Source organism: Girardinichthys multiradiatus, chromosome 24 (assembly GCF_021462225.1).
Source record: "Girardinichthys multiradiatus isolate DD_20200921_A chromosome 24, DD_fGirMul_XY1, whole genome shotgun sequence".
In the NCBI taxonomy this organism is placed as follows: domain Eukaryota; kingdom Metazoa; phylum Chordata; class Actinopteri; order Cyprinodontiformes; family Goodeidae; genus Girardinichthys; species Girardinichthys multiradiatus.
Genome location: NC_061816.1, coordinates 21,912,454 through 21,936,882, shown reverse-complemented (window position 1 = coordinate 21,936,882; position 24,429 = coordinate 21,912,454). Strand labels below are relative to the sequence as shown.

The 24,429-nt window shown below is 40.6% G+C and overlaps 1 protein-coding gene across 2 annotated transcripts in view; it reads right to left on the bottom strand.

The window, feature by feature from the left end:
* The window catches only part of tns1a (tensin 1a), a 136,050-nt gene extending 128,478 nt beyond the window's left edge, over positions 1–7,572 (bottom strand). The window contains exon 1 of one of the 2 annotated variants that reach the window (XM_047354936.1): positions 6,757–7,572. In XM_047354936.1, coding sequence (XP_047210892.1) covers positions 6,757–6,852 — 96 coding nt within the window. In that variant the 5' untranslated portion in view covers positions 6,853–7,572. The remainder of the gene's footprint in view (positions 1–6,756) is intronic. The other variant, XM_047354937.1, reaches the window with a different exon arrangement.
* Between the last annotated feature and the right edge of the window lie 16,857 nt (positions 7,573–24,429).

Genomic DNA, 24,429 nt, shown 5'->3' with positions numbered 1-24,429 from the left:
ATACTTTGCATCTTGTAAACATGGTCTAAAGCCACTGGTGCATGCATAAAATACACTGTAAAGAGATGTTATCCTTGTAACATGCAATTAAAAATGTACAGGAAAAAACGACAGGTAAGAGTTTGAGGTCTTTTGTCCAACTTTATGTGTATCTTTAATTTCAAGGGGTTGTTTGGCGTGCTTGTGTGGAAAGCCCCTGGTTCCTGAAGCACTCAGTCAGTCCCAGATAGAAGAAGCAGATTAAATTATACAGGAGAGCCTAGAAATAGCTCCAGTACCGAGGCTGCGTGGACTCCAGATGTGAGAACACGGCAGTGCAAGTTGCCACAGGAACAGTCAACTGGATTAGTGTTGCCCGGATCACCGACCGGAGCAGTCTACCTTAAATTTGATGCGTGATGGGATGAATGAGAAGGGACGTACATGTCCTTGAACGTCCAAAGCCAAAAATGGAACCAGGTTTCTAGAAAAAAAAAACTAAGTGAACTCATCAGCGGGCACAATTATGCCTGTGTTGGGATTTCTAAAGCAACATTTCTTCAATAACTGCTCACCTCCGTAGAGTTTAAATATAAATATAATCACCCACTTGACTGATGATATGGAAGGTATTTTAGACCATCTGTGGACAAATAAGTTCCTAATTTATGTTTGTTCCTAGTTTGGGTCTGCTCATCTTTCTAAAAATGTTCTACACCAAATGTAGATCTCTTACCCAGAACATGCAGGAGAGGCAAACCCAGTTTCTGGCCTGGCCGGCCAGAGCAGAGGGCAGTGACAGAGAGACAGAAGGCATCCTTCAAAAAAGCTACCCAAGCTCACAGCCAAAATCCACAGTGTTCCCAAAAATGCCAAGCATTTCCACACAAACCCTGGCTGCATAGATCCATGCCAGTCGCTTGAGATGCACAGAGGAGTATCAAACCCAATGCTGCTCGGCTTTAGTCAGTCTCCTACATATGAGCGCCCTCCCTTCTCCTACTTCTGCTTCTTCTAGCTGTCCCTCTTGTTCTCTAGCTCACTTCTGCCTTGCACTCCTTCCCACTTGGGAGTGTGGTAACTTTATTCCATATTTGGGGGTAGGAGGTGAGTGCTAACCTTTACTTTTCTCTCCAAAAACTCCCCTCTCCTCAAATGATCCTTGTTAGCCCCTCCTTTCCCCTTCCCTCTCTTTACACACATACACATACAAACTATTCACTGACCAACCCTCCACTCCCCACTTTTAGCTTCCTTGCATCGCATAGCTCACCTCTCCTTCCCTCCATTTCTCTTCTGCAAGCATGCTCACTCATGTATGCGCTAATGTCAACTCAATTTTTTATCGGCAGCCCCTTCCTGTTTCCAAATCGCCTCTCCTCCTGTGAAATATCTGCAGGACAAACTGGCTGCTGTGACGCTGCCAAAGCCTAGTCAAACTGCCTACATCGGAATGGTCCTTTGCAACAACAGATATGGGGATTTGTTTATGGGTCTATGACATTCCCCCAATATATTTCTTTGTTTTTTTTAATTTTTTCTTTAAAAATAGGTGTGCCTCCTACCTTCATGGATGACAAACCTCATTAATTCTTCAAAACAGGCAGCAAGAGAAGTAATAGTTTTCTACAAACAACTGACTACATCAGGTGGCTTTCTGACTAAGGAATGAGCATTTAAAATACTAAATAAACTGATTAAATATCAAATTTATCAAGAGGTTGAGTCTGATAGGCTCAAAGAAAGGGGTTTATGGCCTAGCTCTGTGTTACTCTAATCTAGGAGAGAAACGTTGAAAGGGAACCAGCTTGGATTTCTACTCATCTAGTTCCCACCTAAGTTTCTTAGGAAAGAAACTTAGGTGGGAACTATGCTGTCTCGCTCTGTAATCTTGAGAGGGTTTTGTCTGCCAAAGATCATTCGGAGACTAGCAGGTGAAACCGATCTCTTTTGGCACTGAGTTTTGAGTGACCGAAGGTTCCTTGGATGAGTATAATGGAAACCAAAATAACCTCCCAGAACTAGAAATAGATCAGTGCAGACTAGTGTATAGAGCAAACAAAAAAAGAAATGAATGCAACCGGATCTCAAAAGATAGATCAGTCCTCTCTGGGCGAATTTTTCAAGAGTTCCAACATTTGGTCTCATTCTCCAAACTCAATTCAGACTGAAAGTCTTCTTCTAGGAGAGGATACATAGTGAGGCACTGATAACCAATCAGAAGTGTTCTGGGTAATATGATAAATAACCAATGAAAATTAATTCTCACACTTTTTTCAAAAATATACTCTTTAGACATCTCAGAGCATTCTCAACTCCAAAACATTCTCCTCTTCAAGCGGTCTTGCTGCCAGGAGCTTGTGCAAGTGCTTGGTCATCCACACACCCATGTAAATACTCCAAATGGCAGAATGTCATACAAACACAGGTTCTAATCTCATTTATGTGGCCAGTCTACTCTGATGGCAGGTGCAGTCTTGATTTAATAAAGTCAATCACATTTAGCATACCATGTTGAGATATGCTTTTTTGTACTGGCAACCAGCTTACTTAATATAATAGCCCTAAAATGCCACGTCAGGACACTTGAAAAAGACAAAGAAAATTCCATTATGGATGGCAGATTTATCTTAAAAGAAAACTAATGCATTTTCTATGTGAAGACTTCAGTATGGACAACCTTTTGACCTAAAATGTTGATGTTTACCGAAAAGATGGCGCTTCTTTGTTCCATTTAAAGCATGGTGCTAAATTTCAGACCAATTGCTGTTGTTCTGCAACTGTGGTGCCTTCTCCTGAAAATGACAAATGTACGTCACTATTAACTTTTATGGTGTGTAATGGATTTTTTTGGATTTTTTTTTTTTTCTTATTTCTTTGTTTTTTTGCCAAAATAAAGTGAAACAAAAAAAAATAAAGACCTTTAAAAGATCAAAATCTCCAAAAAATAATAATATCTTGTATGAATAGGATGAAGTAGTTTAAGATTAGTTAATCTAAATTTGGAAAATATCAGTAGTTTTACTGCAGTTTTTAGTAAGTGGACATTTTTTGTTATTATGATTTTTTTAAGGTTAGCTGTTGCTCCTTTATTTACTTGGCCAAAGTTATTAGACTAGAATGCACCTTAAATGCAAACTGAGTGCACTCAGTGCAATCTGTATTTTCATTTTTATTGGATATCAAAGAACACACATTGGCTATATTGGGTATTATACGAAAGGTAATATTGGCTTTATCTTGATCAGACAAGAGCAGCTAAGATATACGATTCCCAGAAGGGTTAGAATACCAAATATTTTGTCATGCATTGTATTGCACATGGTAAAGGATTGCAATAAGCATGTGTTCGTGTGCACAAAGAGCAGCAGTGAATCAACATTATCTCAGCTGCACAGGGACATTACATCACTCCACAATCAGATCCATAAAGGGCTAAGAGCCAATTCATTTTGAGAAAACACCCCCTATTGATCCACGCTGCTTTCCATCACTTCCACTGTAACAGTTACCTCAATCTATAGGCTTACCTGACACATAATCTCTGTGAGTGTGTTTATGAGGGAGACAGCCTCTGTGTGTGTATTTACATAACAGGACAGCATTAGTGGAGAAGTCACACTAGCTGCTTGGAAGCTTTGTTTAAATAGATTTTTGGTCCATGTTTGATGCATTACAGCCGGATTTGTTCCTGCTCTAAACTGGGTTGCTAGCAGCCCCTAGTGGCCTCCAAATAGTCAACTGGAGATTAGGTGCGTGTTTGCTTCCATAGATATTCCTCATGTAATCACTTTTATGAATACTTCAACAAGAAAACCTACTAATTCCAGTGCTGTGTCATAAATTTTCCCTTAGAAATGCATTTAGCACAGTAAAACTCTCCATTATAGCCCAGAACATTCCAATAGCAGCCTACAATACCTGTTAATTGCATGTGAAAATTCAAAACTGCATACATATATATGGATAAATGTAAAGTAAATCACTTAACCACTTGTAGTAGATTAGAATTTGGCAGCTGAATCATCTTCTGGTGCAGAAGAATCCATTACATTTTAAAAATTCATGCTAAAATAACAAAGTATTCATCAACCTCTGTGGGCTTAGAGTACAGGGAGCCATTAAGGGACAAAGCGCAAGATTCTCTGGGCACAGTAGTCCTGCACAGCACACTGCCTGACATTTCTCAGTATGGAAGGTATAAGCGTGGAGGGTTGATAAATACAGCCGGGGTGATGAATGAGGCTTTCATGCATATGCTGGAGAGGCAGAGAATAAGAAGCAATTCAGAAGACAGCTTTCCAATCTTTCCCCTCTAATTTTGCTGTCTGCAGTGCTTTCTGGCAGGAATTCACCGAGCAATGAGGCATTTGTCAAATTAATACGGATGCAGGTAAATACTGGGGAGGAAAGGGAGGACATGCGAAAAAAAAACAAATCATAAAAAGGCACAAAAACTTGTAAAAGAAGAGGGTTATTCCTTTCATATAGCCGCAGAAGTGTCACTTTAATAACACATTCGGAAGAAAGCTTCACTCCACTTCCCTCCCTGTTGTTGCCCTCGTCTCCCTCTTAGAAAACCACCGCACATCCACGGCCAAACATGCATCTCCTGTAGTAACCCAGCACCATCATGTGGGGACTGCGTGAGCTGCGTTACCATGGAAACTGAACACCTCACAGCAGTCCTCGGAGGGAAGATGTGGAGCTGCTATACCTCTCCACTTCCACCTCCCAGTCAGCTTTTGGGATCAACAGGGCAACAGTAAACGGACGGTACAGACACTACAGAAATCTATTTGTTATGCAGAACCTTGCTTGAGTATTTAAGTGACTGTCAAATATCAAGGAGGGGACAAAAAAGGGACTAGATGGAAATTAAATAACCAAAATATTATGAGTAAGACCTAGAAAAAAAAAAAAAAAGCAAAACAGTTAACAGGGCTTACAATTAGACCGCAACGAATTTGAAAATTAATGCATGGAATTATAATGATCCCCAAGGAAAGATAAATTCAAAGTACAAACATCCTGGCTGGAGAAAATGACCAAAATTACAGCATAAATAATATGTTAAATGACAATCAGGAGACAAATAAGACTGAAAAATACTTAAACAGAAGGGGGAAATGACAATCCAATGCAAACAAGACTCAAAAAGATCTAAGAAAGACACAAAAGAGGCTAAACTAGACATGAAATGGTCACAAGCAGTCACATTGTACTAATGGGCCTGTTGTCTCTTGATCCTTCTACATTTATGGTTAAGAAAAATGTCCAAACAGACAAAGAAGTCTCAAACTTATCAGTAAAAGGTTTTATTATAATGACGAATTCTAAGTAAAACAAATTGCTACTGAAAATTTACATCTTACATACAGTATCTATACAACTGATAGAAGTTAATACATCACATACTTAACAATATAAGGGCTTCGACATAGCCAGATCAGCAAACAGAACATGCAAAGGTAGGAGTGTTGACAATGCCTTAATAAGGTCATGCTTTCTAGAAAAAGCATTGATATTGTCAGTAAAGCCATTAACATTTTAGCTGAATTATGCGTCACTACAGCAAGGCAAGTAAAAACATGGCAATGAAAGAAATTGACTTGGTTGAAGAAAAAGAGACTGATGAGTGGCTTTCCACACACAAACGCTTCAAGAGAATGCGTCGAGAGGAGGGGTAGTGTGATGGGAATGAGTGCGGGCGAAGAGATAAGGAGCTGCGGCAATTGGGCGAGGGTGGTGGTGGTGCCGGGGAGGGGAGTGGGTTTTCTCTTGGCGTTGGTGCTGGAAGAGATGTGTGCCTGCAGCATTGCGAGCTACAGCGTCACCAGCAGACTTTATAACGACACTATGGGAGGATCACAGCAAGTTTAAACCCTTTCCTAAATCAAAAATTTGCTTGTAGTTATATTCCGCTACGTGTGGTGTGCGTTACAGTGTTTTCACCAGTGTTTCCTGGCCCAAAAAAGGGTCTAATTTCGATTCAAAGATGTTTTGCTGTACATAAATCTGAAGAAAATACATGGCACCTTGCGCACTCTTCTTGGTATCACTGGAAAAGTTGCCAGAACAAGTTGCTGTTACACATCACTGATTAGCTACTGAAAAAAAAGATAAGAGATGCATAGATTGCTAGTACCTAATAAGACTACCTCTTGACCGTGCATGTTTAGCGGTTACCGTTCAATGAACTCTGCTTGGACTTACAAATGTACACAACTGGCGAAGTATGTTGTATTTATGACAGAATTACAATCTCCTCCAAGAACGGGTTTGGCAGGATAAAGTGAAGGAATACCAGGAACTCTTTTCTATGGAATGCACCAATAATGGTGCATCTAAATTCTGCAGATTTAAAATCAAGGTGACCCTCTTTGGCAGCAGGATTTGCTGGAAGTTTCAATGGCAAATCTCTGAATTGGAGCCTCAAAGTTCCCCATCCATCTAAAGTTAGCCACCTGGAGCCCTCTTGAAAATGTAACACTGACCTTGAATCAGCACTTTGGCAATTGTCTTCTGGAGACAATGGTCCAGGACCAGCAGTCAAGCTCGTTTTCGCAGCTACGTCATTTGGGTGGTTTAGGCAAGGCCAGATGAATGCAAGTCATGGTTGGGTGGTTTGATTGAGAACAGAACCTATCCTTAAGTAGACTGCATGCCGATTGATTGTTTCAATTACATTCTGAAGCAGCAAACAGGCAGTTGGAGAACAGTCATTTGAGTCAGTTATTTCTTACTACCCTTCTTGACCACTTACTGGCATCTTACCTTGTTTCGTTTGGCTCCTCGCAGAGGAAAGAAACAGGTGAAGAGGAACTTTCCCCAGCTAATGACAGCAGCCAGGCACCAGTTGAGGCGAGCCATGCCTGTGTCTGTCTCGTCTTGTCTACCAGCCTTCTTATCATCCACTCACGGTACTTGGAGAGGATCCTGCAACCGTCCTCACACAAGGAAAAGAATAAGCAAAGACAGAAGATCTTCTTTTCCTTGTCCCTGGAGCAAATATGAAGTGTCTGAGTCAGACAGTGGTTGAGGATTTATGTTCCCTTCAGGAGTTTGTGGCAATTTTGGATGTATGTCTGACTGTGTCTGCAATTCCAATTTGTAAGGAAACAAGGGGGGCTAACAACATTCCCTGAAACGGATTAGACCTTTGAATGGTCTAGGAGAACCTGGAGCATTTTTTCAGCTATAAAATGTCTCCCTGTCTTTTCATCCATTCGTCTTCTCAGCCTGGTCTGGATGAGTCCGTCCTCAAAGTGTGATCAGTACCGTTGGCTGCATAATGCGAAGAGCACGCTGCTGATCGACGATACCGTTACACCTACGCTGGCATAACCTCACTCACTTTTTTCCCCTCAAACACACATGCTCGCCTGCATGTAACGCTGTCCTGGCAAATGTATTTGCAGGCAGAAGAGCCCCCACCCCCCCATGCCTTCCTTCTCTCTCATCACACGGCTACCCTCCGGGCACAGGATCGCCGGTGCTTCACATTCACACACTCCGCTTATACACACTTGTCCATCTCTTTTGCTCCGTGCTGCTCTGTAACATACATACACACACTCTCACACACATACATGCAGTGATGCTGCAGCATTTACTCAGTCAGAGCGGGAGGAGGGGAGCAAAAGAGTCAGAAGGGGTGGGGGGAGAAATGATGGGGAGCAAGAAAAATAGGATAGATATGGGGGGGGGTCGTGTTTGCGGAGATATTTTGGAGTTGAAAATGATGACATGAAAAAAAAAAGTGTGCATTAAGTAGCAACAGACAGGATGGAGAATGGTTGATGAGAGCAAAAAAATGGATTAATGTGAGACGACTGGAGGGGGAATGACAAAACGGAAAGCAGCAGGTAGCTGTAGGGGAAGCAGGAGAGGGGAAAATGTTTCAGAAAACTCAGCCACACACCGAACCGACGGGTGAGAGGCTGCTTTCTCGGTGCACAGCTGATGCGATGGAGGCGCAGGTTGATGATTGTGGTCTGTGAGGAGAACTGGGTCGCAGAAAGGAGGAGAGGAAGAAAGGACGGGGGAGAGGGGCAGGGTGTTGGATCATTGTGTCTTGGGTGATTATTTCCCACCATCTATTTCTCTTTCTTTCTCTCTCTCTCTCTCTCTCTCTCTCTCTCTCTCTCTCTTTCTTTCTCTCTCTCTCTCTCTCTTTCTCTCTCTCTCTCTCTCTCTCTCTTTCTTTCTCTCTCTCTCTCTCTCTCTCTCTCTCTATCTCTCTCTCTCTCTCTCTCTCTCTCTCTCTCACATGCACACACACATGCACACACACGACTGCAGGTGGTGCACAGCCTCATTCACTCTGCTGCAGTCTCTATACGCTTCAGTGGGAGCACATTCTCACTGCAGAATGTTTTTCTCTGCTACACCCCCCCCCTCCCCTTCCATCCAATCTCAAAACCCCTTTCCATGCAGAACACCACTGCCACACTAACGCAATCACAACACATCAAACCAATGAACGAGGGTGATAAAGTGTACAGAGGAGGCTTTTCTGTTAACCAATGCTCGGTTAGCCTACAGGGTCGAAAAGGAGAACAGGGTGCAGGGGGAAACACAAATGGAGCACTCAAATACAGCAGCATTAAATATACTGTACATACAGAGGGTATGACTACAACCTGCTTTCTTCAGAAAGAGTTAGGGTTAGGGTTATTAAATCTGGGAAGCAGCTGAGAGCCCAGTGGTAATTCTGCAGGAGCTGCAGAGATCCACAGCTCAGGTAGGAGAATCATTCAACAAGGCAATTATTAGTTGCGCATTCTGGAAATCAAAATTCATGGAGAGGACAAAACAAACATGTGAAAGAATTTGCTCTGGTCAGATGAGAACAATATTGAATTTTATGGCCTAAATGCACATAACCCTGCAAATGTTTTCCCCACAGTGAAACATACTGATGGCAGCATTACACTCAGGGAATGCCTTTCTTTAGCAGGGACAGGAAAACTGGTCTGGGTTGATGGGAAGTGGATGGAGCAATCCTGGGAGCAAACCTGCTAAAGGCTCCCAAAAATACAGAAAGAGTAATAAATGGTTTAGATCAAAGGTAGTATGGCCCAGTTAAACTCCAGACCTACTGTAAATCCAGCTAAGCATCTGTGACTGTGCTCAAATATTTGTGTTTACAGAGGCCTGTGGCTCAGTAGGAAGAGTAGTCGTCTTGCAATCAGAAGGTTGTGGGTTTGATTCCAGCTTCCTCCTGCCATATGTCGATGTGCCCCTGGGCAAGGCACTTAACCTCAAGTTGCCTACCAATCTGCGTATCGGTGTATGAATGTGTGAGCGTTAGTGAGTGCGATTGGGTGAATGTGGCGCTAGTGTAAAGCGCTTTGAGCGGTCTGTATGACTGGAAAAGTGCTATATAAGTTCAGTCCATTTACCATCCAATCTGACTGAGCTTAGCTATTTTGCAATGAAAAATGTGCAAAATGAATATAACTTTGTGCCTCAATTTTCTGATTTTTACTAGTAAATAATGTTAAAACCAATGACCTTTCGTTTCACCATGATGAAATGTGACAAACTTTAGGGACACAAGCCACTGGTATATTTTATTTCCACCAGAAAAGTTAAATTACAAGAAAAACACAAATATAAATAAAAAAAGAATGAATTTCAGCTCCAGTAGCACAAAGTATAAAACACAAGCTTAACAAAACCCTGCTGGTCCCTAACTGTACATATTCAAATTTATGACATCACACAAAGCAGCAAAATCCAACAGCCTGCGTAGGTTAGAGGTGATCTGGTGGTTTGAGAAAACACTATAGCAGATAAGTGATTGCTTTGTGGGTTTTCAAGCACTTTCACATGAATAAAGAGCTACAGACTGAGAAATACAATTTAGATTAATGCAAGTGAGAGGTTTAACGGAGGGGCTGAAATTCACATGTGTGAGATAGATTTTGACTGACATGATCTCTAAGCCATAATAGAAGTTGCCATATATCATTGAAACCAAAACCTTATGTACACTGTATAAAAATGTCTATTATATCAAATAAAACCATGCCTTTAAAGTGTTTTCTGAAGGCCGTTTGATGATGTCATGTCTTTTTAATCATCTGATAAGTTAATTCACCACATTGAAGTTTAATTGAATGGCACTTGTGGATGTACTTTAAAGACACATTCCTTCCTTGTATGACATCATCAGAAAATCAAAAGAAATCAGCCAAGATATCAGGAGCTCCATAAGTCTGGTTCATGTTTGGGTTGAATATCCAGAAGCCTCAAGGTGCCAAGTTCATCTGTTCAAACGGCTACATTCGAGTATAAACAGCATGCTAATGTTCACCTGTAACACCATTCAGGAAGGAGACGGATTCTGTGGGCCTTACTTTCATGGCTTAAAGTTCATAATCTGGAGTAGGACCTTTTAAATTGCCAAGTGCAGATAAATGCAGAGGTAGAGAGGTGAAGTGAAACAATGATTAATATTTAAATGACTTACACTGACATTAACAGCTCGAAAGAAGAACTGGGTAAGATGACAGACCATGAAAAGACCAACAGCGCATCGAGACAAAAGTAGTGTAACGGAAGATTCCAGAAAATGAGAGGAGACGTCCAGGCAGCTTCTATACAGGGGACAGTGAGGAGAAAAGGCATGGAGAACAGGTGAGAGTAATCATGTAAGTATGAGAAACAGCTGAAAAGAATTAAGGCAGAAGTTGAGGAAGAGAAAGAATATTAACAGGAGCAGAATAGAGAGAGATAGGGAAGGATATCTAACAGAGAATAAGACAAAACAAAAATAAGAATAAACCAAGAATCAAATTTACAATGAACTAAAATGGCAGGATTAAGAGAACATAAACATGGAAATAACTGAGATAAGAAACTAAAACTCAAAGACAGGAAGATCATGACATCATCCCCACCCCCACTGAGGTGGGATAGTAGACATCCTCCTGAGTCCAAGAAAAAAAACATGGCAGGTGCAGAGGGGGTCCTGGAAGGAGGACCGGAGACAAAACTAAAAAGACAGTTCAGGCAGGCGACTGGGAGGGGGTCCAGAAGAGACACAGAGTTCATGAGGCTTGCGTCGGCACAGGAACCTTGAGAGCCGAAGGAGGAGGCAACCAGTGGACCAGGGGAATCCCCGGAGAACCTTGTCTGGAGGTCGGCTGGGTGATGTAGGTGACGCTCGGCCCAGAGACTGAGAGAACTTAAGGAGGAGCTCAGCAGACTGGAGCTCAGCAGACTTGACATCAGGAGAATGGAGCCCTGAAGGCTGGTCCACAGAATGCTGGAACCCAAGGGTGAAGCTTGTCAAACTATAAACTCTGCACACTGGAACCACTGAAGAGCTCGGGAGACTGGTCTACTGAATGCCGCTGGGACCCTCATTGGAACCCTGAAGAGCGGCGTGGAAGCTGGGAGAACCCTCGACAGAGCTCTGAAGACGGGCACTGGGACTCTCGGATAAAACCAACATAAGAATAAATTAGGAATCTGATCTACAATTAACTTAAATGGCAGAAATAAGAGAACATTAACATGGAACAAACTGAGATAATAAAGAAACTTGTGACAAAATACACATTTCCCTAAAACTGTCTTTTCCTGTAAACCTAACTTAATGGAGAGGTAATTCTTTATTATTTTCTATTTTTCACAGTTTTATGCAGACAGCTCTGCAGGAGGAGATACCACAGTTCCAGGTTTGGATGCAGTTTCCCAGAAGCTCCCAAGGATCCTCTTCACTCTCATGTCCTATCATCTTCTTCTTCACTGATTATGCATCTTCTACTTATTTGCTTATGATTAGACTGTCAAGGCATCAATTCCTTATATGTCTGGACTAATTATCTGATTTTTCGTTATTCTAATAATATTTTTTACTAAAAACATTTTTCGTTTTTCTGTTTGTGTATCTGAAATTGGCTTATCTGATTATTTGTGTTCAATTCAGAAATGCAATAGTTTGGTTGCACCACTCAATTAGTACATAACTCAAAGGGCTACAAGCAATTACAGAGGCATAGCATGCAATTTTGGATTGAATAAAAGCTAATGTGGACAAAGAACAGATAACACTTAAAACAACTGCTCCTTTGCAAGACCGATATATATATATTTTTTCTTAGTATTTCTGTCTGGCTTTCACTAGAGTGATTGCAATGGAATCAGTAGTACTGCAGGTGAAAGCAATTGGTGACAGGGGTGAGCTCATCATAACTACCTGGCAATTGTTCTCATTGGTAATGGTTAGTGATAGGGCAGTTCTAGGCATCCTAGAAGTACAGGGGTTGGACAATGAAACTGAAACACCTGGTTTTAGATCACAATAATTTATTAGTATGGTGTAGGGCCTCCTTTTGCGGCCAATGCAGTGTCAATTCGTCTTGGGAATGACATACACAAGTCCTGCACAGTGGTCAGAGGGATTTTAAGCCATTCTTCTTATAGGATAGTGGCCCGGTCACTATGTGATACTGGTGTAGGAAAACGTTTCCTGACTTGCTCCTCCAAAACACCCCAAAGTGGCTCAATAATATTTAGATCTGGTGACTGTGCAGGCCATGGGAGATGTGCAACTGCACTTTCATGTTCATCAAACCAATCTTTCACCAGTCTTGCTGTGTGTATTGGTGCATTGTCATCCTGATACACGGCACCGCCTTCAGGATACAATGTTTGAACCATTGGATGCACATGGTCCTCAAGAATGGTTCAGTAGTCCTTGGCAGTCTAGCACAAGTATTGGGCCAAGGGAATGTCATGATATGGCAGCCCAAACCATCACTCTGGGCATGCAACAGTCTGGGTGATACGCTTCTTTGGGGCTTCTCCACACCGTAACTCTCCTGGATGTGGGGAAAACAGTAAAGGTGGATTCATCAGAGAACAATACATGTTTCACATTGACAACAGCCCAAGATTTGCGCTCCTTGCACCATTGAAACCGACGTTTGGCATTGGCATGAGTGACCAAAGGTTTCGCTATAGCAGCCCGGCCGTGTATATTGACCCTGTGGAGCTCCCGACGGACAATTCTGGTGGAAACAGGAGAGTTGAGATGCACATTTAATACTGCCGTGATTTGGTTTTATGTTTTTTGGATACAACCCGGGTTAGCACCTGAACATCCCTTTCAGACAGCTTCCTCTTGTGTCCACAATTAATCCTGTTGAGTGTCGTTCGTCCTTCTTGGTGGTATGCTGACATTACCCTGGATACCATGGCTCTTGATACATCACAAAGACTTGCTGTCTTGGTCACAGATGCGCCAGCAAGACGTGCACCAACAATTTGTCCTCTTTTGAACTCTGGTATGTCACCCATAATGTTGTGTGCATTTCAGTATTTTGAGCAAAACTCTTACCCTGCTAATTGAACCTTCACACTCTGCTCTTACTGGTGCAATGTGCAATCAATGAAGACTGGCTACCAGGCTGGTCCAATTTAGCCATAAAACCTCCCACACTAAAATGACAGGTGTTTCAGTTTCATTGTCCAACCCCTGTATGTGTAATTATGACTAGCTATTAAAATGAACACTGAACTGAAATAAGTTGTTGTTTCTTCTTTCAAAAAACTGTGATTAGAGAGGAAAGTTAGGAGTAGTTTTCCTATATTCATGGCAAGGATTTAGTCAGGTATAATAAATTAAGCAAGCACACAAGCAAACTAAGACCATACAAATACAAAGCTGGAGTAAATCTTATCAGGGAGATTAAAACCAGTGTTTGTGGGTCAACAGCATTCAAACAAAGGATCCCCTGTAGGAGTGCCACAAGGGTGAATTGTAGGGCCTTTGCGTTTTAGTACTTTGCTGAACTACCATATTCAGTTATATTTATTTATATAGTGCAAATTCACAACAAACACAATCTAAAGGCACTTTACAAAACAACCCTTATTTCAATCCAATCCAATCATACAGACAGATTCTAAAACAAATACATAAATTACAATTTCCCGGTTCCAGGTTATCAAACAATGCAGTCAAGTTCAGCCTAATATTCAAACTGGTAAAAACAAGTGTTCTACCTAAGGAAACCCAGCAGATTGCATCAAGTCACCAACTTGATGCATGCACTCCTCCTGGACAAGCATGTAGCGACAGTGGACGGTCGCTTGTATTGAATCGTTGACTTTGCAGCAATCCCTCACACTGAGCATGCATGTGGCATTGACACGATCATATATTCTAATCACAATGTGTTGTTCACAAGCAAATTCATCAGGTGGTGGAACTGTTGCACTGTTCCTTTTCATTTTACTTACTAAAAAAGATTATAAGCATGTTTTTGAAAGAGAGTAAACACTTATACAGTATTAAATATTGTCTTGATATTTAAGTCCTTGGGAAAAAGTAAAAATGTAGATCATTTTGTTTCCCTTGATCTGACCCTAGATTTTAAAACCTCAAACAAAAAAATGCAGTTTTTCAAACCTTGAATAAGTAAGAAAAAATGTTACTATTGATGCACGAGGCAAATACAGTGCCTTAAAAAACTATTCATACCTTTTTGAACATGTTAATATTTTGTCATATTACAACCACAAACCTCTATATATTAAATGGATTTACTCGGATTTTATGTGACAGTCAAACATCTAATAGTCAATGATTGTAAAGTAGAAGTCAAATGTACCTTCTACTTTACCTGGTAAATTATACATTGTTTGCAAAAACTTAAACAAGTAAAAATTTGAAAAATGTTGTGTACAGTAGTTCAATCCTGTTAGACTCACAATGAAAAGACACATAGGTGGCGATTAGACAAGTTTATTTACAAATATTTATTTCTTTGGCGCTCGGACCCCGGAGGAAGACACAGACGCTGAGAATGACGTGAGCTTGAATGAACAATTTATGAATAGAATTAGAGATTTATTTCCCCTGGGTCCGACTGGTGGTGGATTGGAGGCCTGAGGAGGTAGGGACTTCAGGAGGACCTAGGAAGCCAGATGGTGGAGAAGGGGAGGAGGAGGGTCGCAGCTCAGCTTGAAGAGCGAGGAAGTCTGTGAGTGAAGATCTTTAAAGCGGAGCCTTGGACGGTTATTGGCTGAAGAGGAAAAGCGGACTTGATGCTGATTGGCTGGAGCTGGGATGCATGGTGGACTCATTGGATGGAGCACAGGAGGTGGTGAGTCTTCCAGATTGAATTTTTGTCAAGACTCCATTATTCACTGCAATTATGGTTCCAAGTCTTTCAAGGTATTTCTCTGATCTAGACACTAAATCTTTGCAGATTTTCTTTTTCAAAATAGCTCAATTCATTCAGAATGAATGGTGATCAACTGTAAATGTTACTTTTCAAGTCTTGAAACAGATTTTGGATTTATGTTTGGACTTTGACTTGACCATTTTAACACATTTTGAACTAACATTATTTCCTTGCTTAACATTTTGGTTCATTACAAATTACAAACAACACTGGTTCCCCTAAAGACCTCAACATTATTCTAAAGGTCCATGAACATAAACCGATTGGACCTCGCTGACAAGCACACACTTTCCTTTTAATACTATTTTAAGCTCACCTCAACCATAGCTCTGGGGGGAATAAAGGTCTGTTTTCTATATATTGTCTTCTCAGAGCAGAAGAAGAAAAGAACTAAAGATAAAGAAGTAATTTCTCACCAGAATATCATTGAGGTTTTTTATCCTTGCGGTTTCTCAGAGATGATGAATATTTCAACCTCTACAATGGTGAAGCGAAGGAGGACCATCTCATCAGGTCCAGATTCAACCATCCATTTAGATCTAAAGAATGAGGTACTTTCTTTTGGAAACTGTAATGTACACATGCTAGACAAGGAAGTCCCTTGTTTTGAAGAAGAGGGAATGGAGGCCAGAAACTAGAAAAAACAACAATGAAGGTTTCTCCTATCAAACAGCTACGGTGTAGCCTTGACTGTTCTCCTCAGAGAGTTTCACAACCATTCACATTTTCAAATATGTTGCTGTAACACCTCACATGTTGACCTTGTTACAAAGCACCCCATAAGTGGTAATGCCCCAAATGAATAATGGTGACCCATGTGTTCTTAACGGCCCTATAAGTGCAACTATCCAATCCTGGAAATCCCAATCTATGATCGTAACTATTCTATTTTGTCTCAGGATTGTCATGTCCCTGATGACCAAGGATCTACTTAACTTCCTCTTCAAAAGCTGCAACACATCAAATATATTTAAACACAGAAACCCTATCTGTATGGTGTGCTGTGAAATTAAAATATATTTCTAGGGATGGTCTACATAGATGTTATGCAAACTAAACTTTCCGGTTTCTCCGTTTTCAGCAGTGTCATTTCTCTCTACAGGAGAAATAAACGAGGCATATGTACTTCTCAGGGTGAGGCTGGGCATGTTTCCCATTCTTGGCAATGTGCTGACCTTACCCATTAGGCATAAGCAACTTGCATAATCACTGCTGACTTCTATTGACTGGATTGTCTCACTGCCTATGTCTTTGACTTGAAAGCCTGTGAAAAAGCGCCAGCTGCCAACAATACTTCCATCTGAGTGACATTTTAATGTCACCTTTTCAAAGATGTTTAAGTTTTATCAAGTGCAGAAATAAAGGATGGTGTTCTGTTAGTTGTACAATTCAACTCTACTTTTGTTTTTGCATTGGTTTAAGTTTCAGTTCACAGCTGAAAACCTTACTCCTAATATTATTGTTAGTTGTGTTTATCCTCTTCCATGTTGTCTTTTCATTACATGCAAACCTTACAAGGGCAGGGTAATGGTTTTTACAGTAAAGACAGCAATGAATCTTTTACACATCCAGTGCCCCTATGTGAAAAGTAATTGCCCCCTAAACCTGATAACTGGTTGTGCCACCCTTGGTGGCAACATCTGCCATGAGGTGTTTGGATTAACCAGCAATGAGTCTTTCACGGCACTGTGGGAAATTTTAGTCCTTTCTTTTTAGGCGGAATTGTTGTAATTCAGCCACATTGGAGGGTTTACAGATATGAGCAGCCTATTTAAAGTCATGCCACAATATCTCAATTGATTATTTCCGGACTTTGCAAGGACACTCCAGAAAAAATTTCCAAAAGCCTTAGAGATAATCATGATGGAAAAAGTGAAATGGGTTTTTTTGTTTTTTTGTTGTTGTTTTGTTTTTTGCTTAGCAATAATTTTGACCTTGAAATTCTCCAATGGAGTACATCTTTGTACAGCCACAGAGAAATAAAATGCTGTAAAATATCTCATTTTTAACAACTTTTACATTATTTGTCATATTGGCATAATTCAGAAGTGAACATTCGGTTTAAATGCAGACATTGTTTATTTTTTGCTAACATTAGCATTCGCATGCTAATTTTAGTTTTAGGATTATACCAATCTCACAAATCTTCCATTTAATACAGAGGCCGAAATGAGCAATTTAAAAGTTGAAATGAGAGCAAGGATTGTGCTTTGGCATTTTTGAAGACCACCCTGTTTTGAAATTATATGAGCAGAGGGACTATGTTGTAGTGTTAACTCCTGTAAACCATCCAATGCTATATAATGAAAAACAGGTCTTCCTCATTTTGGAAAGTCCTCGGTTCACTTATCCTGATTTATTTTTATGAAAGGTAAATCATAAAATCTTTAAAATCTTTTTTTCTCTGATTGCCACAATTTACAGCTCAGAACCTTCATTTAGTTTCAAACAAAACGTTTGTTGCGTCGTTCGCGTAGCAAGATCTTATTCTGGCCTGTATGTCCACCAGAGTGGTGGGTTAGCTGTCGTATTATTGCAACCACCATATACCTAGGATAACATTTATGTTGTTTTATTAACATGCTACCTACTATACAACTAAAGCGTTACCATGAATACAGGTTTGCAAATATTCCAGCTCAAGAGATGAGCTACAACAGGAGTTTCTGTTGTGAATTTCCAATGAGTCTGCAGAAAACTATCCCAATAATTACCGGCTGGTGATGGCTCGGTCAGTTTAAGTTACAAAACATTATGGTCTATAATGTCAATGTAAACACAACTACAGAATGGCTAACCCACAATATACTTGACTATAGCCTAGCGCTAGGCAATAAAACAATTTCAATAACAATAGTAAGGGTAGGTTTTAAAGTTTGATAAGACAGACAATACCTGCAGCCTAACAGGTTGTACATGGGGTTACCATTATTTAAGCATTTCTACAAGAGGGAGAAGAGATTGTAACCAATATTGTGAACTTGATTTGCCTTATGTTCTCTAGTATAGCCTACCCCGATGATAGCATTATTCTTGAAAAGAGGAAGGACAGCATTGCCTCATCTTGAAACAATCCGTTTGATTAGCACATTAGCTAACCAAGTCATGATTGGTTTGTCTGATTCAGGCGTTTTTGTTCAGACTGAATTAAAACAGGACATACAAGGTAAACACATTCTTTCTAGGATAGTTTTCTGTAAATAGTCAGGCAACTTTGTATAGGAGCTGCAAGGCAAAGAGGTGACAGAAGGAGGTAGAGGGTTTAGTCTTCTGCACCAGCAACCCATTCACATGCAGTGCACAGAGTGTGCAATGTACAGGGCAGATAGTAGATTAGGTCCCATCGCACACCTCATCATTCACCAACATGCAGACTAATCTGCTTTCCATTTCTCTCCATTTTCTCCTGTTTTCAGTTATTTCTCTAGCAGTATTCGCTTAGCAATAGGCAAGGTTTCTATTTTTATTCTGCTGATCATAAACCCCTACATAAAAATCCATATTTAAATATTTGTTGTGTAAAAGGAAAAATCTCAAACTCAAATTGAGAGTCTCATTTGATTTGGTACTGCGGGAATGTCAGTAAAGACTCCTAGGCCATATATAATAATATATAATAACAATAATAGTTTTGTTTTTTTTCTGAAATGTCTTGCTTCATTAAATCTAATCCAGGAAAAAGCACCGCAGAGACAGAGGTGACCCCTTTTTGGCCTGTAATCAATGGTTCAGTCTATTAAGTTAAGTTGCCCTAATCAGTCAATCTCAGTGGCACATGAGCATTGTAGTAGCAGAAATTTTATATTTGTCTGAATTGACATGATATTCTGTGTATGACCATGATATTCACAATTAAAAAGAAGCCAAAAAGTAAATTCTTCAGGTCTGCATCCAAACAGAATCTGTTTCCTGCTCTCCTCTTAGAAAATCCTCCAGGTGACAGGTTCATCTTTAGCAAGAGCAAATCATGCTCAGGGACAGGGAGGCACCTGAGTGCACTTAGAGTGGAGGTCTATGGACGGTGACACATCTGGGGCCGGCTGCCAAAGGAAACTCAGTTATCTAGAAACATCTACTCCCCTCCCCCAACTCGCATACACACACATGTGACCCCTACCTGCCTTTCCAGGGTCACCTAGGGATACAAAATAGCAGAAAGATAGAGGTGATGATAAAACTATTGTACACCAATCAGTAATAACATTATAACCACAAGCAGGTAACACTCCTGATCCCATCCTACCCCACCTGCATCCCAACAAGTATAACTGGGTATAGACAATAGATGTAGGGATGGCACACTGAAATCTTCTGCGATAAAAAGAAAACGGTCTTCTCATAGATCTTCGTGCTTTGCCACAAAACTGAACACAGCGGTGCAAACACTACTACCCCCAATAATTCATTTTTAAGGTCAGGGTACCAAGGTACATGGAGTTCCCCAACGACAGGTCCAGAATCTCAACGTACTGATCTTTGAGCTACATTATGACTTTTGTCTTGTGACATGGTGCCTTGCCATGCTGGAAGATACAGCATTGTGGCTGGATTGTTAAAGCTTGAGAATGTTCTTTGGACACTTTTCATACCATCTTGCGATCTGCAACTTGCTCAGACAGCCATACCTGGGCATGTTGTGACTTGCTTTGAATATCATCCACTTTTCATATAATTTAGTATATTTCGTACAGTATCTTCAAATTCTTTTTAGGCGTATTTAAATTCCTTAGCAGATTCATAAGCTTCTACGGTCTTCTTTCTGAAGGCCTCAGACAGCTCCTTGGACCCTACCTCGGTTTAACAGTCAGGAGCACACCACAATAAATGTCTATGGTTTGAACAGAGCTAACCTCCATATGACTTTATGCAATTTTAGCCATTTTATGTGAGACTAAATGTGGGGGTGTCCTAATTTGTTCCTCCCCAGAAACAGTATGCATTATCATTTTTTACCTATAATACTTTTGAGTAGATTTCCAGAATTTGTAATGTCAGTTAATGAGTTTTTGCAGCTCTGACAGTGTATGCTATGCTCTCAGAACTTTATTCCGGTAGACGCCATTAGTAAAGCCTCTAAAGACGTTTTACTCTTACAGCTTGGTTGAGGACAACCCATTTTAGCTCAGCACTGGTCCCTAAGGGGTCATCAGCGATGTAAACATCCCAGATAAGCAGCAATCAGGTATCAGCCAGACGACAGTAGCGTAATGCAACTCAACAGATCCGTTATCGTTGTGATCAGCTGAAGGCCAAAGCCAAATTGGAATTGATCAGAGTCTCTCCTCTCTGCCTTTCAATGATCCACGCTCTGCAGTTTTCACTGTCACGGGCTAGTTGGAGAAGGTTGATCCGGCGCTGTAACTGTTCAGACTAAGACTTGTCAGGGTAATGGAAATTTATCAGGATTGTTCTGACACTAAAACAAAAGTCAACTCTGAAATCTTAAAAATCATGGGGTACAAATGGAAGATTTTTCTCAGGTACAGCAGAAAAACCACTACCTTAACGTAAAATGCCACATACTTATAGTCCTTTACCTGATGTTTGCCTTCTGCAGGCTAGTTGCATGTGGAGCAAGCTTGGAAAAAGCCTGAGGGAAGCTTTCCAGCAACCCCGACACACACACACACACCTCCACATCAAAGGATTCAGCTCATAGCTCATGTCCCGCTGCTGACTTGGCTGTTTTCCAGCATGCTTTTAGCCCGGCTAATGTAGCTACCTATGTAGGTTAAGGACCCCCTTGTGGTCAACAAAAACACCAGTACCAGGGGAGACATCTCAAGGTGAACACGCTGTTCGGATCACACACATCCCTTTTAGAGGTACCGTCAACACTGAGCAGGACAGGAAAAACAAATGTCAAAGAGACACTTTTCAGCCACTGTTGATTTATTCGATGTGGAAAAGGACAAAGGAAATATGTAACAGTGTTGTTTCCAACCTTAGAATAATAAATCAGAATTCTCATTCAAACTAGAATAAGAGTTTCAGTGAACAAATCACTGTACATGGGAATATACCTTGAAAGATGGACTCTACATTTAATCCCCTGACTCTGTCTGCTGTGCTTAGGAATATTCAGACTCCTTAATTCCCTAAATGAGCAAAGAAATCAATAAGAACACCACAGGCTTTTACTCTGTATAATTATACACATTTATCACCGATCGCAGCCATGTATTCAAATACTGTGTGCAGAGACTCTGTTATACTGTGAGGCAAAGTGACAGATCAGTGCAATGCAGTTCATCCGTAAAGAAAGATTCAGCAGAGGGTTATCAGGATAAGGACAATTTGCAGTGCTGAAGACAAAGATTAGAGGAAATACCCATAAAGAGAGAGGGGGAGAACATCGGTCAGGACTGATTTTCTTTGGCTAATCGAAGAGTGTGTATTTAGGACTCTGTGAGGAAAGGAAAAAGCTAAAAGGAAAAAAAAAAAAAAAAAAGCACATTTGAGTAGTTGGGTTGTAACCATGTAAAACTTGCCAAATCTTCTCTGCCAAAGCCAAACAGCTTATTCTGCTAATGACTCTTGTTTGGTGTCATTTATTGGATTGGATGACTGAAGTTAGATGAAACCAGACTTATATACAGTTTCATTTATTTAACAAACAGCTGGGCTCAGTAGTGTGTAGGAGAAGCATATACAACCATAGCAGCCTAACACCTCCTCCTTATGCTGGCAAAGAGCTTGGTCACACACTGCTGTGGGATGACATCCCTTTTTCCAACCAGCATAACACAAATCAGCCATTGAGTTTGGTTGCTCACTCTGTCATGAACAGCACACCCAAGCTGATCCCACAAGTGTTCAGTGAGGTTAAGGTCAGGGCTGCATAAAGTCCTTTGATGATTTCCCACCTGAGAAATTCCCCAAAGGGCAACATATTGTTTGCATCAATTTCTGCTCAGAAATGTATTTCTCCATGATGCTGCCACCACCGTGCTGGACAGTTATGTTGTGGAATAACATGTTGTGGGTGTATTTCATTGCAGAAGAGACTGGTACACTTGAAAAAAATATATAGCACCATGAGGAAAGTACGTGGAGGAAATATTAAAGCAGCATCTCAAGAGACCAACCAGGAAGTTAAAGCCTGGGCAAAAGTGGGTCCTTGCAATGGAAAGTGTCCCCAAGAATACTGCCAAATTACTGGCTCTAAGACAACAAGGTAAATATTTTGTTGTGGCCATCAAAAAGCCTTGATGTCCCAGAGAAAATTTGTGGGCAGAGCTGACAAAATTTGTGTGTGAGCAAACCCAACCCAGTTACTCCAGTTAGGGTTACGGTTAACTGTTGCAGCAAACTATTGTTAGAAGCTTGTGGAAGGAAATCTGAAACATTTGGCCCAAATCATCATTTCAAAGAAAATTCTGCCAAAAATTAAGAACATATATGTAGACTTAAGAATTCAAATAAAGCAACAAGATATAAAAAAGTCTGTGTCCTTTTGTAAACTGTATGTTAAAATCTCATTTCAACTGTATGTGCATGAAACAATTTGACTTTGTTAGCAGTAATAGTGAAAGTGATCAGAAAAAAGAGAAAAGAGATTGTCCTTCAGAGCCTGAGCTAGGAGAGTCAGTGAACGATGTGTCTTCCCTGAGGGAATTATGGTAAATGAAGCATTCTAACTGCTTGGTTTATCCAAGGGGACAGAACCTGAGGCAGCACTGTCAGACTGTCACAACACAGGCAGACCACAAGACACCGACGTACACAAGCAGGCAGAGACAAGCTGTACACATAGCTGGAAGAAACACATTTAAGTTCTTTCAGATGCAATATAGATTTTATTTATTTAGTTTGCATGAAAAATATAAATTAATGACATTCTTTTTGCCCCAAAGGATGAATACATATTTTCTTTCATATGTGTAAAAAACTGGCAGTCAGCTGACCAAACTGAGGATGATGATGCTTTCCGGTGATAATTCTCGTTTTCGCTTTTTCCTAGTGTCTGTGCACTGTTGCCATGGGAGATGTTTATGTAAGCCATGTCTAATCCTGTTAGCTGTTACGTTGTGTACATACAGACCAAAAAGAAAGACATTCCCGTTTTCCTTTCTTACAGCTAATTCTTCACCCTCATCGCCATCAGGAAAACACAACCTGCATATTTTATCTCTTTCACAACAGTTGCATTAAGTAAAGGTATTTGGCAGGAGGGAATGGATGCAGGTCTGATTGTTACAGTAAACAAGGAGTGTTTAAAAGAGTCATACAAAAGAGGATTATACAGAATGAAAGAAGAGTGTGGGAGTGGAACAAAACGACTAAAGTATAGGCAGACATGGACGATGAGACTCATAGGTGGAGCGTGTAAGTCTCATAAACATACACTCTGCAGCCACTTTATTAGCTACACTTTATTGCTTGTTTTCACAAAAATTAAATCAGGCAATCACATGACAGCAACTCCATGCTTTTATGCATCTGGACGTTGTGAAGACCACATGCCAAAGTTCAAACTGAGCATGAGAATTTGTAAGAAAGGGGATTTAATTGACTTTAACTGTGGCATGGTCTATTTCAAAAGGCTGATCCACTGGGATTTTCACACACAACCATATTTCCGGTTTACAGAAGGTGGCCAGAAAAATAGGAAATATCCAGTGGGCAGCAAGTGTGTGCCTGAAAATTGTTGATACCATCTCTGAAGGCCAACATAGGGAAGAACTCACTGAATGCTGCTTATTTCAGCTAGGAACATAAAACTATGGATACAATTCTCACAGGCTCACAAAATTGGACATAACAGATTGGAAACATTTTGTGACATTCAGATGGGAAGGTAAGAATTAGACATGAACAACATGAAAAGTGGGGGATATTTTTGTGCCACACTAGGTGTGCTTTATAAAGTGGCTGGTGATTGTTTATTGGTCTCTTTCTCAACATTTTTCCTCAGCTTTATAACAATCTTATGATTGAGACCTCAGAGTACTTTACACTGCAGGTCAAAAGACCCTCTCTGGCTTTAAAATGGTTATTCTGTAGTCAAAAGTTTGGGTTTCCCTAAAGCACTCGTGGAACCCTTTCTGATCATTAAAACATGTTTTTGGTCATTTATACCAAAAAATACATAGCTGGGCATTAGATGGATGTTCTGTATGGATGACTGGTCCTGGGTTCAACTCCCAGCCGACGGTCTTTCTGCATGAAGTTTACATGTTCTCCCCATGCATGGGTTCTCACTGGGTACTCCAGCTTCCTCCCACAGTCCAAAAACATG